The 15859-nt window shown below is 41.0% G+C and overlaps 2 protein-coding genes across 2 annotated transcripts in view; both read left to right on the top strand.

Moving 5' to 3' along the window:
* Positions 1 to 15859, top strand: part of dpep1 (dipeptidase 1) — a 62936-nt gene that overhangs the window by 11092 nt on the left and 35985 nt on the right. The window lies entirely within an intron of this gene.
* On the top strand, positions 1152 to 8248 carry hp (haptoglobin). Its single transcript, XM_050040442.1, has 4 exons — positions 1152 to 1255; positions 1937 to 1992; positions 4842 to 5125; positions 7550 to 8248. Exons 3-4 carry the CDS (start codon positions 4874 to 4876, stop codon positions 8117 to 8119), a joined length of 822 nt encoding a protein of 273 aa, XP_049896399.1. The 5' UTR covers positions 1152 to 1255; positions 1937 to 1992; positions 4842 to 4873; the 3' UTR covers positions 8120 to 8248.

Genomic DNA, 15859 nt, shown 5'->3' on the forward strand with positions numbered 1-15859 from the left:
CCATACTTTAAGTGGGAGGATTTTTATTAGATCTTTTAAAAGTGATAATAATATTTCTTTCATCCCTTTTAGTATTTTCATCCATCTCATAGTGTGCTTAGTCATTCGTTTTAGCATGAGGTTGACTATATTGATTGCTAGGAACTCCATGACCATAGACCATGCCCGCTTACTTTGTTTGTACTGGCATGATATTAAAACCTGGAAAATGGTATTGTAAAATTGTAAAGATGAAAAAGAAAAATGCAAAATAAGATGATTATAGTATCTTATACCAAACACTGTGACCTGTGCATACTACTGTGCCTTATGATAACACTTTGTGTTTGACGACTGATCGTCATAATACTTAAAGGTGCTTAATTAACATGCAGCAAACTCTTGAGACTAAATATCTCGTCATAATTATAAACCTCTGTCAACCTGCGTGACCTTTTGCAAACAGCCAAAACACTAGTGCTGGACGTTCCTCCCTGCAGCGCACGTCTGACTCACTGCTGTCACTGTTTACTGCCAGGAATTTGATGGAATATTGCGTGTTCTTGTTCCCTGCTGAAAAATCTAACGAGTACAATGTGAGCTCTATTTTATGTAATAACAAATTAAACAGCACAGTGTGTTGCAACATCAGCACTGTCTCCAAGAGGTAAAAATGTTAGAATCAGCCGGCTATGTTTACTTTCAGTAAACTATGGTGCAAAACGCTGATGCAAACAGTACAACCTGTCTGGTTCTGCAAAATAGTGAAACACTGACTTGTGAAATAGTTTTACTTTGAAAAACCGCCACTACTCTTCCAGCCAACACAGGATCCACAACTGAGCTGAACAGTATAAAACAAAGCTGATTCAAGCAGAACTCAACTCATAAGGGTTAAAACACAATCCGAATGATCCTACTGAGTACACTCACAAGAAGTGTTGTATTTTTTATATGTGTAAATGCTGAATTCCCTATATCATACAAGAAACTTTCACCGTACGTGCCCTTAAATGTCAATGATAGATAAATGTCCTTTTTCCAGAGTCCACAGAGTCTGTGGAAAGTCTGCCAACTGATGCACACCAAGATTTCACAACCCTTTATTTTAGTTTCCGGGAATAAGTCGTTTTTATGCCAAGCTGAAATTTTCCAGGCAGAAGCTCTGCCTCTCAGCAGATATAAATACTCCCCGCTCCATAATGCACACCAACCCCAGGAGGGAGAGATCATAACCACCACCACTGTAGAAGATTAATATTATTAACAACATGTGGTAAGTTAAGATATTCTTTTGTAATTTTTAAACATTTGTAATTTTCTCTTCCTCAGTGCCAAATGTTTTATAGTGAGCTTTGTCATGATCTCAAGTGTCAGCATAATTTTAATATGAAAAGTCTGATATATCTTTTAAAAAGCTTTCTACCTTGGTGGAGTTTTCTAATGAATATCCAGAAATGCAGTGTGAGCTGTCAACCGCTTAATGATCTCACTCTGTAACTGAATAACTGACTTGTTTATAATTTGTCATTCTTAAATTTAAATTTTTTTTAAATTTAAATTTTATATACTTTATTAATCCCCGAGGGGAAATTCAATTTTTCACTCTGTTTGTCAATTACACACAGGTCCGAACACACACATGCACAAACAGGACCTATACATGCACTAAGTGGAAAGATGTCAGAGTGGGCTGCCCATGGCAGGCGCTCAGAGCGGTTGGGGGGTTCGGTGCCTTGCTCAGGGGCACCTCGGCAGTGCCCAGGAGGTGAACTGGCACCTCTCCAGCTACCAGTCCACGCTCCATATTTTGGTCCGGACGGGGACTTGAACAGGCGACCCTCCGATTCCCAACCCAAGTCCCTATGGACTGAGCTACTGCCGCCCCTCTTGATTCTTGATCGTTAAATGGATAGTGAGACATGTAATGTTCATTCTGTGACTTTGTTGTTTGAAGGTTTTCTGTGACTGTGCTCCTGCTGGCTGCATCGGCATGTCTGCCAGATGTTTCAGGTAACACACACTAACATATACAGACGTATAGTGAGTATAAACAAAAAGATCCAGTAAAATGTATTATTATTATTATTATTACTATGATATTGTTATTATTGTTTTACTTTTTTAGTATTATTATTATTTTATTTTTATTTATTTTTTCTTTTTTTTTAGGGTACTGAAATTTTAGGGAACTGCTGAGTTGCATAGCTACAAACCAATGTAGTGAACAAACTGATTATTTGACCTGATTAGGGTGTTCAATATGAAGTGAAATTCACAGCAACCCATTTAGTGATTGTTGATTTATTTTTTTTATTTTTTATTTTTCCCGTTAAAGGTTTTTTTGGGGAGTGTTTTTCCTTATCCGCTGGGAGGGTTCAAAGGACAGAGGGATGTTGTATGCTGAGGCAAATAATGATGTGTGATATTGGGCTTTATAAATAAAACTGAATTGAAGTGATACATTTCACTCAATAACATCAACATCAACTTAATGGTAGTGCTAGACGAAAAAGTCAGCGGGTCATCAGAGTCTTTTGGACACATTGTCTGGCAACCATGAATATCTGTCCAAAATCTTTGGGCCAGTCAAACCAGTAGATGTCATAGTGCAGTGGATTACCACACACCAAAAACATGACCTTTCTAACAAGGGAAGCCATTGTATGTTGACTTTGTAGGTGTTAACCTGTGGTGTAATGTTGTTGGGTTAAAGACTGGTATTAGGATGAAAGATACTGTGATTGCAGAGTTATTAAATAGATTGAGGGCAATTCAAAAGGAACGCCAATTTCAGCATGTGATGTAGATTTGTTAAGGAGGCGTGAAACTGGTGAAGACACATCATCTGTGTACATTTTCCCATGAATGCTCAAGTTAGTAGTTATAATCTGGAGCAATTATTGAAAACTTGTCTAGAATATGTAGAAATGGACGCTCAGGATTTTGGACATAATAAGAAAACATGGACACGCATAGACATCATACTAAAGTGTATAACACATGTCTAGCTGGTAAGCTGATTCTGCAGTACAGCAGATAAGCTCTCATATCATAACAATTATGCATCCCCACATGGGCATCCCCAATTCAGCTAGGAATGACAACTTAAATGTTTTTCTACACTGTTTAGTTTTGAAATTAGATCATTGTACAATAGACCCGGTGGAATGTTGGGCATCTTGGGTTTGACCTCTCACAGTTCTCAGAGGTCAAATCTGACTTGCCTCCACATCTGAAAATAAACCTTATGGTATATACTAACTATGCTAGAAATGCTAGAAATGTGTCCATGGTGACTGATCCAGAGACCCAAACAGCAGCCTTTTACCTTCAGCTCCTCAACAGCTGCTGTTCAGATAGATAACTGCTGCATGAAATGACACAGGCTTTCCTGTGGGGTCTGAGGGTTGGGCTATTACTACTCATTTCAGATATTGTCCTTTAGTTGACTAGGAAGCTACAGTATCTGACAGGGAAATCGCCTCCTTCCCTGCTTCTCTTCAAGCAGCCCTTAAAAAAATAACGATAAACCAAGCAGTCAGAGACCAGTGAGAGATGTGACTAAACTGACTCAAGGCCCATTGAAAAATCAGAGAAGGAATCTTATGAGGGAATCAAATGTAACAGAACTATCATATCCAATTTCATATCTCATATTCATGCAGTCTCTCTAATGCATCAAACTAATTGGTCATGAATTGTGCTTGTAATCTGTTGTTTACTGTATTGAATGCACTGATTAAACAAGACACCAGAAATTATTCTTTGCAAATAAACCATGTCAAGACGTAGAATAACAACGTTCTACTAATTACATCGTAAAAGTATACAAAGCATGTTGTCATCGCTTTGAAGAGACCACTTGAAGCAGTTTTCACGATTATCTCAGCCACACAACAGACTTGTGGATCAAAGCACAGCAAGTAGATGGATTCTTTTCTTTGCTTCATGATGAATAAATTAGAGGCCACTGTTTCTGGAGGAAACCCTCAGAGCATGAAAGCGTGGTGTACTGACGACAATGGTGCGTTTAACAGCGGATCTCAGGAATATGCTTTTTTTATGCGATGCATGTTCTTCAACGTGATAACCCTGGTGTCACGGAAATCATATTTTATTAAATATGTTTAAGTTCTACATGAGGGAAAACAGGTTTGGAACAAAAATGCTGTCAACAGTGTTCAGAACACAAAGATAAACCACTCAAACTGGTGAAGCATTTTTAATATCTGAGCTCAAAGTAGTCATCTTGGAAAGGAACTCGCTAGATTGGTAGCTAAGGGCTGAGAAGAAATTACATACAGTATATGTATATACCAAAGGAAAACAAGATGAGTCATTTGAACAAAACAATTATCAAAGACAAACTAAGTAAGAACAAAAAACAACAACCCTGCAAATAAACTTTAAAAGTTTATAGTAACATAAAAGGTTTGTGCTTTTGTTAGATGCATATTCTCTTTGTAGAGTTTAAAACAAGCTTTTACTTAATTAAAAATAGACGTCATCAAAGAGAGCAGACAATAGATTGGAGGAAGTCTGGTTTGTGGTCATTGGCATACAAGATGGTTGTAAATAGTAGGAGCCCTAATATTGATCCTTGTGGGACACCCTTATCAGCATTGTGGGGACTTTGAATCATCAACATCAGTCAGAATTTTACCATTGTATTTGACATAATGTGATTGTTGAGTTTACATAACCTGTCTAAATTGTACATTGTAGGTCATAAGAGAACAATATGTGAATATGAAAGTAAGAAAAACAGAAAGTCGTTCAAATACAGATCAAAAAGCAAGTCTATAGACACAGTATATAGTACATATATAAATAAATATATACTTTTATTTCTTTCCCAGCCTCCAGGGTGGCATTACGCCGTCCCAAATGAATGGTTGGGGGAACCCTGGCTCCTTATGTCCCCTGGCAGGCCATGATCTACCTCAGTGAAACTGTGCTGGATGGAGGCTATGCAGGCGGTGCTCTCCTCTCTGATCGCTGGATTTTGACAGCTGGCAGAAACCTGTTTGTCAGGAAGCGTAAATCAGACATTCAGGGAAAAGCTCCCCTCATTCCTAAAGTGTACCTGGGAATCGTTGGACTGCCACAAGCTAACGCCTCCACAGAGGTCGCTGTAGAGAAGGTGAGCAAGAAAACATTTGATCTGAAATGCAACACCCCAGTGGCCATTATTGTGTTTTTTACTCATTTCCAATTCTCCACTTAATACAATGTTTTTCATTTGACATGAAGCAATCATGAAACATGGCTTATTTGAACTTTCTTCCATTTTTATAAGTGTGACACAGCTACAGTGCTGAAGCAACATTGTGGTTTCATCAGGAACTGAAAAAAAAACCAGACTTGATTTTAGCCTTTAGGATGCATGAGACTGAGGGGGATTTTCTCAACCATAAAGAAAGATGTAATCCCTTAAATGATAAGGCTGGTGATGTTTTTCTAACTATCAACAAATCCCATGCAAAGACCAAAAGCACAAATTGATTGATCCTTCTAAAAAGTGTTGCCTTTGCTTCCAAAGCTCGATGTAGTTTGTTCCCATGTGCCACAGAACTCCATTGTACACACATATACACACAACATATAAATTATTCTGATAATTTTCACTTGAAACAGCTCGTCCTGCCTCTGAATATCCAATCAGCCGCAGTGTGAAGTCGCGTTCCGACCCTTTGGGGCGATATCAGCCTGGCTGGAAATCGCCCCGATTCACTCTCATAGACTTTCATGTAAAACGCTTTTTTTTTTTCTAAATGCAGGCACTCCAATGCAATCTCTATGGGTTCCGGGAGGGCTTGCCCCAACGTGTTTTCGTCATACGTATACCACGCAGTATCATTCATGTGCTCCTCGGATGGTCCGATTTCCCATGTCGGGAAGTTGTTCTTCGGTACTTCATTGTGCTTCTCTATGGATTTTCTCCGTGTTCCTCCTCCATTTGTCATAGCGAGAAGCCATTCATATCACGTGAAACAGCGGAACTGCAGCTTTCCAACAAGACCAAGCACTTGTCAGTAGTCCAATGTTTTTACAGCGAAAAAAAATGATAAATTTACACTAAAATTATGTATAACAAAGCTTTCATACAGCTTTGCACACACATTACTCTTGGATGGATTACTCACGAATGCAGGGTCGCACAGAAATGCCATGCATATCACATGAAAGCGCAGATCCAGAGCTTTCCAGTGATACCACACACATCATTGTGCTGTCATCTCATCACGCTATAAATACAGATCAATTGTCTACAAAAATAAAGCATGACAGGGCAGTAGTCACCATATACATTGAGGGGGACACGTTTTAATGGTAAAACAGGTCTCTGTTCACATTCAAAGGTATTTGTGTGGGCAAACTGATGAAAATTAGTCCGTTGATGGCCACAGTGGATTGTTCAGTCATTGCAGAGCCAAATTAATTCACATTCACCCATTGAACAGGTCACCTCAGCCATCATCACAACAATTGCCCCCCCTGAGAAATTTGGCAGGAGCCGCCACTAGTGTCAAGTTCTGCCTGTTATATGTCTTCTTTCAAAATACGCTTCCATTTTCACAGAAAATTTACTGTTTACATACAGTCTCTTTCTACGCCAGTACAACATCATAAATAGATGGGGTTTTTTCTTAAACAACAAACATGTATGGTTAAGTATAGGCAACAAAAACACATGGTTAAATTGAGAAGAAAAAGAACAGGGTTTGACTTTAGAATCTTATGGGATGCGAACGCCGCTCTCTCAGGTAAAAGTCGTGTTTGTTGGGCCCATCCACCACCAACTCGGGACTTTCACATTAGAGACTGGGGTTTGAGTTTGTAAATAAATGCTGGATAATTAATGTGACTTCTTATCGAGGCTTTTAGGATGTATAAAGCTGCTGAATGTACACTGTGTTCATAAACTTTAGCAGAATAGCTGAATAGACCCATTCATGTTGACGTTGTATTTCACTGTCACCCAGGAATATACACCCGGGTGTAAATAGCCACATTTGCTCTTTCACCATGGGTGCAAATAGCATTGCTAGCACAGACACCTGGGTGCTAATAGCACCTGCTGTAAAAAATATATAAAAGAGCCACACCATGCGTCATGTGGCTAAGTGACATGTTTCTTGGCCACTGTAGTTTATTTTGAGTTGATTTACACAGTGCTGCTGCTGAAAATACTCACCCAAAGCGTTTTAATCCACTGTTAAAAAAAGTCCCAAACAAATGCACTATTTATTCCTATTTGAATTAGGCTATGTTTTCTAAAAACTTTAGTGACCAGTCATTTAAGGAATTTACTGAACCTTTATGTGTCAAACTAATATTCCAGTGGGTTTGGAGCTGAGTGTCACAAATAGGCTGTGATATTTGGAAACGTACTGAGAGACAAACTAACACATTGGCATTTGCTGACTGTGACAAAAATACAGAATATCACATGACTAATCCAAAAACATAAAATGAGCAAGTGTGATTTTTACTGGACAGTGAAAAGACACTGAATATAACACTCACACTGTCTCTCTCTTGTATTTTCCTTTCCCTCCGGCAGGTTGTTCTCCATCCACACTTCCAGAACTACTCCGACTGGGACAACGACCTGGCTCTGATCCAGCTGAAGGAGCCTGTGGTGATGAGCGATAAAGTGACCCCCATCCCCCTTCCAGAGATAGGCCAGGACCTGGCAGATGCCGTGGGAGGGTCAGGGGTTATCACCGGCTGGGGCTGGGGGTCCACTTTCACTCTAGCTACATCACTCAAACACCTCGTACTCCCTCTGGCCGGTAACACTTACTGTAGGGCAGAATATGGACATACCATGCCATCGCTCACACCAATTGTAGACGACAACATGTTCTGCACCGGACAAATGATGTTACAGGAAAATGTTTGTTATGGTGATGCAGGAGGCGCTCTGGCTGTTACAGATGCTGAAACTGGGGACATCTACGCTGCGGGGATCCTTTCTTATGACAAGTGCTGCAACAGGGACAAGTATGCAGTCTATATGAAGATTTCCTCCTACTTGCCCTGGATCCACAGTGTCCTCAGAGGAGATACAGAGAGGTCGTCTGATCTGCGCGCTGAAGTAATGTCTAAGATGCACTCATGGCAGTCGTAGAGCTGCGGGCTCTGTTGTTTTTATTTTGTAGAGAAATCAGTGTAATGCACTCAATGAGTAAATGCTCACAGTATAACCATTGTCACTTAAATGTTATCTAAAAAGGAAAAAAATAAATACATAAATCCAGTAGTATGTGCAGTTCTTTCAGTTTGCAGTAATACACACAAATTGCCCTCCATCATGTAAGTAACTTCAGCAAATGCTCAAAAACCACGTGCTTACATTATAGTGGTAGAAATTATTCGTCTGTAAAGGAGGAGTATAGGAGGAACTAGTGTGACATTGTTAGAGAGCCCTTTTTATTCAATCTTTTGTCACTTGTTTTGTTGTGCACAGATGAGTGCGACACTATGAAAGCTTTCCAGAAAAGACAGCAAGTGGGCACTTAAACCCCACATTTAAACGATTACTGCATCTCACCTCTTTTGGTAGCCTAAATAAAGTCATTTGCTTTTTCAGTCCACTAGATTCATTTTCTGAAAAAAAAAAAGAAAGTGACTAAAGCGAGATGAACAGATGAACTTTATCTTATTAGATAAAACACAGATGTTGACAAAGTTTTCTTTTGGGGGACATGATTTGCAGTTCAAAAAAGGTAATAAAGGTTGTTTCCTCTGAGAAGGTACAAACTCGATGTCAGAAATAAAAGTCAACCACTTTCCTAAAATCCATCCATCCATCCATTTTCATCAGCTTATCCGAGGCCAGGTCATGGGGGCAGCAGGCCAAGCAACGTCTTTCTCCCCAGCGACATTTTCCAGCTCCTCCTGGGGGACACCAAGGTGTTCCCAGGCTAGATGAGATTTGTAATCCCTCCAGCTTGTTCTGGGTCTGCCCCAGGGTCTCCTACCAGTGAAATGTGTCTGTAGGTGTAAAGTTTCGAGAAAACACGAGCCAGCTCTAGTAACATAGACACCATGCTGCCAATTGAGTCTGCTCCATAAGACAGCCACGGAGCAACACCAAAGGAGTCGTAGTGAGTGTAAACGACAAGAGTGGGCAGGACCTCCAACTCCAGCCAGACGACCCTCTAGACTGGTGTTGGCCCAGTCACTAGCCCCTCTTACACTGCCAGATTTTCCGCAAATGTTAGGCCGTTTTGCTGGCAAGCTGCGAGCGTTTAGACACACAGAGCCGGATTGGCAAGTTGATCCGAGGCGCCCAATTTTCCGCCTTGGAGGGTAGACATATTGGCAGAACCCTTTCAGTTTAAACAGACCGAGGCAGCCTTCTGCAACGGGAGGGGCTGTTGATGACTTGTGGGAGGAGCTGTTGATGACGCCGCACGTGCGGTGCCACTGGCGGTGGATAAACAGGAAACAGCTGATAGTAGGAATTAGCGAGCAGCTAGTAGCAAGAGGGAAACGCAAACCTGACAGACACTGTAATGATGAGCAACTGGGGAGACAAGGAATTGCGCACCCTCCTTGCCCTCGCAAACGAAGAGGCCATTAACCATCAGATGACAAGAACGGTGAAGAACAGGCCGACTTACGAGAGAATCGCTGAAGGACTGACCAGCCGTGGCTTCCCTCCCACGTTACTGTTTACGTCACATGCTGAGCTACAAGTTTTGTTACTTGCTCACGCCCCCCAATGCCCCGAAAAAGGCGCATTCTATATGAACAGAAGTAGGTAGGCGACATTTTGCCACACTCCCCAATTTTGTTTTTATACTGCCAATGCTGAAAAAAGACTGATTGGGCTTTCCTGCAAATTTGCACAATTCCTATGTAAAAAGGGCTACTTATAGCTTTATTCTGAGCTCCACTGGTGACCATCTGGAAGCCGTTAGTTGTGGCCAAAGAAGGAGGTCTGGGGTATGGGGCTTTCTTGAAAAATAAAGAAGAATCAGAGTCAGAATGCCTTTATTGTCATTGCAAAAAGAATTTGCAACGGAATTGAAAGTGCTTCACCTATTTCAGTGCTTAGGTAAAAAACAAGACAAAAAGAAACAACAACAGAAACATCCACACAGACATTCAATTTAGAATAAACTAAGAAATATACGTTTAAAAGCAACGATGCCCTCAGAGAGGATTAAAATTGTCATTATTGCACCCCAAAAACGAGCATATGCACTTAAGCTCATTTCATTTGCCCTGGTTGATGAGCCTGATGGCCCATGGGTAGAAACTGTTTTTGAGCCTGTTCATCTGAGATTTTAGGCTTCTGTACCTCCTGCCAGAGGGCAGAAGAGTAAACAGTCTGTGGCCAGGGTGTGTGCAGTCCTTTAAAATCTTGTTGTTTCTGCGGAGGCAGCGGGAGGTGGAGATGTCCTCCAGGGTGGGCAGAGTGCAGCCAACGGTTTTCTCCGCCACCTTAATCACCCTCTGCAGAACTTTTTTTTCTGCTGCCGAACAGCCACAGTACCATAGCGCGATGCATTGCGCCAATACACTCTCGATGGTAGAGCGGTAGAAAGCGATTCACTAGGCCTGTGGTGTTGGCTGACCAGGTGAGATCCTCTGAGATCTGTACCCCCAGGAATTTTAAGGTGGAGACCTTCTCCACCCTGACCCCATTGATGTGAAGGGGGGCCGGCTCTGCTCCATGCCTCCTAAAGTCCATAATCAGTTTTTTCGTTTTGTCTGTATTCAGGGACAGGTTGTTCACTGTGCACCAAAGGGACAGTTTCTGGACCTCATTCCTGTACGCCGACTCATCTCCTCCCTGAATGAGGCCCACCACGGTGGTGTCATCGGCAAATTTAATGATGATATTAGAGGGGTGAGCAGGAGTGCAGTCATGAGTGTATATGGAATAGAGTAGGGGGCTCAGTACACATCCCTGTGGGGAGCCAATGCTGAGGGAGCAGGTGGAGGAGCAGAAGGAGCCCATTTTCACCGTCTGTGTACGGTTTGTGAGAAAGTCACTTATCCAGGCGCATGTGGTAGGGGGAACATCCAGGTTCAACAGTTTATGGATTAGTGTGTCTGGGATGATGGTGTTAAATGCTGAACTGAAATCAACAAATAGCATCCTGACATAATTTCCTGGAAGTTCAAGGTGGGACAGGGCCGTGTGGAGAGCTGTAGCGATGGCGTCTTCAGTTGATCTATTTGACCTATATGCAAACTGATACGGGTCAAAGAAAAACACTAACCAGCATTAACTTGTTTAAGTGTGAGCCTGAACAAGCTAACCTTTAAACAAGCTAATGCTGGCTAGCCATCAGTCTACAGAAGGTGATAGGGGCATGTGTATCTGTGTGTGATGTGTCTCTGTCTGTCATTTTCATTGGCCAACAAATTGTGAAACTTATTGGAGATTGGGATATCAGTGATTGGCGTGCCACCCGTCCTAGACTTTCCCGATGGTGTCCAGTTTATTTTTTGATCACTGGAATCCACGCTTTGCACTGGTTCATTTTTTTATTTATTTTTTTGGGAGGTGATACATTTTGCTTTCTTTTTTTTAATAGATTTTATTTCTGATTTTTTTTTAACACTTTAAGGATCCACAAACAAGAAATATAGATAGAAAAAAGAAAAATATGACGAAAACAAAAAAAATGAAAAATATATAAATTATTATAAAAATAGTAGTAATAATAATGATGATAAGAAATTATAAGAGAAACGATAATACACTGCCATCTCGAGGAAAAACAGTACAATTATAAGCCCGTTCGTACTATGTCCACAGGAAGGTTAAGGCAGAGAGACAGCATCCATGGGTTAAAGACCATGAGTGGTCTCCATCCGACCTAGTGTCCTGGCAGATCAAAGCACAGTGCACAGTCCAATGCAAGGAAGTAGTCAAATGTGGTTAGCAGACTTTCATTTCTCACATCAATACCTTGTCAGAGGAAACAACCTTCTGAACTGTAAGGTGCTAAAACTAATGCCACCATTTCCCCACAGCATGTGTTTGAGTTCAGGACAGCAATTTAGCGTTGCTGTTAACCTGCAGTAGGGCATAGCAACCAAAATATGCCTTAAAATGGTCGACAATACTGTTTGTTTTCATTGAGCATGAAATGTGCACATAAGATAGATGTTAAGGTAGGTGGTTGGATGGGTCAACAAAATGTTGGACTTTGACACAAGAGGCAGCTTTTTGCTGTCTGTTATCTACTGACATGACTCTTATCTTTCCCTAACCTTCACCAAATATTTGAATCCAAACCATGTTTTTCCCCAAACTTGAACTAAGTTGTTCTTGTGCCTATACCTGAACAAATTCTAACCATATATGTAGTATATTCAGTTTAGAAAACAATGTTGTTCTGTTTTTGTTTTTCTGCCGAGCGAGGAAAGAAAACATGCCGTTCTGGAGGACAATTTAAAAAAAGAAAGTGATTTCATTTGGAGAACTTGTTGATTTCAAAAGTCAGCTGCAGTGCCCACATGTGATGTTTCACAGTTTCACACAGTCACCTTTGAGAAGTCATCGGCGTGAAAGCAGAAGTGGATGGGATAAATGTGAATGACACAACTCAGAATCTGAGGTTTTGCCCGCAGATGTTATTTTTTTCCCCCACCAGTAGCAGCAGGACTTGACAGATATTTTCGTCTGGCAGATGTGTCCACTCTGCCACAGATCATGAACTGCCTGCAAAACAAATGTTTTCCTCACGTCAGAAAAGTGAGGTGATGACAGCTGCCTGTCTGTCCAATATAATATGAGAGAGAAAGATTAGAGGAGGGAAGGAAAAATCAAAGTGCAAAGTTGGTTCTAGTTAGCAGAAGGCTAAACTATTAGCAGCCTTTCCTCTCCATCTTTAAAACGCTTTGCCAATATTGACACATTTTGTTTTGTAATGTCAGACTCTTATTTAGATTTTCTTTTTTGATAAGTCTGTCTTCCTCTTTCGGGATGCTTTGTAGTGTAGGCATGTGTTGCTAATGCATGGATAGCGACTTTGTCTGCAGGATTCTCTGCCATTGAATCAGGCTTTCACCATCTGAAGGGACAGGCACGCACATCTGCATATGTAGAGCAGCCAATTAGATCAACCTCTCTCTAAACTCCCGTCACAGGTTAGGTTTTCTAAAGCCTGAAAACAGAGCCAAGAGGAGGTGCAGAAGTCTAGTTCTCCCTCAGACCACTTAAATTCACAATATGCTTAAAGTTCATTTAGGGACTTTTGCCCAAATGAAGCCAAAATTAAACCTTCTACCCCAACTTTAAGGGGTCAGAGGCTACATACAAGTGACGAATGTAAGGGAATCCCTGAATAAATGATTGGGGAAACATTATCGATGCAGTATCACCTTGCAGAAGGGAGCGTGCATCTACTGCTAGCTCACCTAGCACCACTGAGCTAGCAAACATTATTGCTCACCCGAGAAGGACGCCATTAATGTTTACACCTCGCGCTATCATGAGCAAAAGCCTCTCATCTGAGGAGATGAACATTTCCTCCTGCGCGATGATGTGGTTGGTGGGTGTGGTTTGGTAGAAAGAAAATGGTTCCTACATGAAACTGCTCACAGCAAAGTCTGTGGATTATTTTGAGTTACCGGGTCATGATTTCTGGAAAAAGTCCTCGCTGTTAAGCCTTTCAAATGTAGTTTTTTTGGTGCTTTGAGAACCACAAGCTCATTCAATTCTATTCAAGAGAAGGCAGACATCTCTACGGCCGATATCTCCAACACCCAGCAACTCACACCAAATAATGTAGATTGATAAATAACACTACATGTAAGAGGAAAAATGTGTGTTTTTGATTTTGCAGTGAACTGCCCCTTTGACGCATCTGACTGGGACAGTTAGAACACAGACTTACCTTTTGTCACAGACCAGCACCCTGTACACATAATCAGTCCATGCTGGGCTGATGCATACAGGAGTGTGTGTTGGTTTACTGTCAGCGATATCATATTGGCAACAGAAAGAGATTACCTCTTCAACTGATCAGTGAAGATTTTTGGCATCCTTTAGGTGAAACAAAAATGGAGCTGTTGAAGAGAGTTCTTTTTAGCAGGTCTGTAGCAGGGTGCAGGAGGTTCTCCTCTATGGCCTCTAAAATATTAATATCCCTGTCAAGGGCCATTACTCTCTACCAGTCTCAGGCTGTACTCTCCCTGGCTCCGTCACTCCTGCAGAGCACTGACTAAAGTCAAAACATGAACAGTCTCTTACTGCAGTTTAAACCAGGATATTATGGATGATGAATGATGTGTTAGCATGTTGTATGTGTTTGTTCTAAAACCCTCAGCTGATGTTGCTTTTCTCGCTTACTAAGTGAGAGAAAAGATAAAATATAATTAAGTCACAAAATTTCAATATGAATGAATATATATCACCAATCTCACCAAAATGTAAAGAGCAAATGTATATCTTAATGTCTGTAGTAGTAGAAAAATCAGGACATGCATACTACTCACCTTTATACTTAGCTGCAATGCTTAATTAGTCAAAAAAGTCTTAAATTTTGTTTAAAATGATCTTGAAATTGTCTTAAAAAGCACTAAATTTAAAGGTCCAGTGTGCATGATTTCGGGGAAAATATTAGTAGTGATATAATAAGTGCTCAAAACAGACAAACCAAACACTGGCTCTAGATAGGGACAGGGTAAAAACACAGATTTGTTAACGTGAAACTTCCTTATTTGGTGTTTTTACTGGTTTAAATCATTGGGTCTGTTTGTTTTGTGGATAATTTGGCTCTTGGTAAAAACCTCCTTCATCTTAAATTACCAGAGGCAAAAAAGTGACCTGCTAACCTAGCACATTAGCAGGTGCTAGCACATTAGCAGGTGCTAGGTTAGCATTTCTTCTCTGACATACCAAGCAGCATCAGAGAAACACTGAATTAAAAAAAATAAAGCAACCTTGCCTCACTCTTAAGTCATCGAAATCCAGCGCTTGGGCAATGACACTGACAAAAAAGCTGTCCTTTGACGTTGGTTATAGTTTAAAGGTGCTCAGCACGCCCGTAAAGTATACCCCCGCACCTTCACTCGGGTTAGCTGCGGGAGGGCCTCATGTGTTTCTGTTATGGGACAGGTGCTCGGTAAAGTCAAGGGGAAACACAGTGGGACAAGAACAAAAGTTAAGGCAGCAAAAGTCTGAGTAGGGATGGTGGGAGTGGTGGTGGATGGGTCCAATAAACAAAGACTTTCACCAGATAGAGCAGTGTTTGCACCTGTGAGATTATAAAGCCAAACCCTTGTTTTTTCCTAAACTCAACCATGTTCATTAGTTGTTGGAGGAAAAAAAAACATTAATTTGTGTTGTTTTACTGGTGCATTTATTTTGAAAGAGACTGTATGTAAACGTTAAATTTCCCGTGAAAACAGAAGTGTGTTTTGAAAAAAAGACAATGCATGGAACAGGCAGAACTTGACACGGCGTCCCAGAACGTCAGCAACCAACGCATCCAGGGTACCTTGCACACCGTATCTGGACGTGGAAGGTCCATGACCAAACGTCGATATGTGACAAGGTTGGAGTGAGAATATGTAAATCACCGGGTCCGTAAATCACCGGGTCCGAGACCTCTGTGCATAATTCAACTCACAGTAAAAACCTACCTGAAATAAAGTGACCAAATATTAAGTAACATATAACAGGCACTGGCCTGTCTGCGACGTGCCAAACAGTGTGGAAGAAACACTGATTTGTAATATGTTTTTACAGGTATTAATCACCTGGACTGTTTGTTTTGGCGAGGAGAAGACCTACTAAATGATGAACACTGAAGGAATTCTAATTGAAAGAAGTTTCAGCTGGTTGAAATCTGCAGTCCTCACCCTGAGACACCACTAAATCTCCCTAAATCTTATG

The sequence above is a fragment of the Epinephelus moara genome, chromosome 1, assembly GCF_006386435.1.
Source record: "Epinephelus moara isolate mb chromosome 1, YSFRI_EMoa_1.0, whole genome shotgun sequence".
Taxonomy (NCBI): domain Eukaryota; kingdom Metazoa; phylum Chordata; class Actinopteri; order Perciformes; family Serranidae; genus Epinephelus; species Epinephelus moara.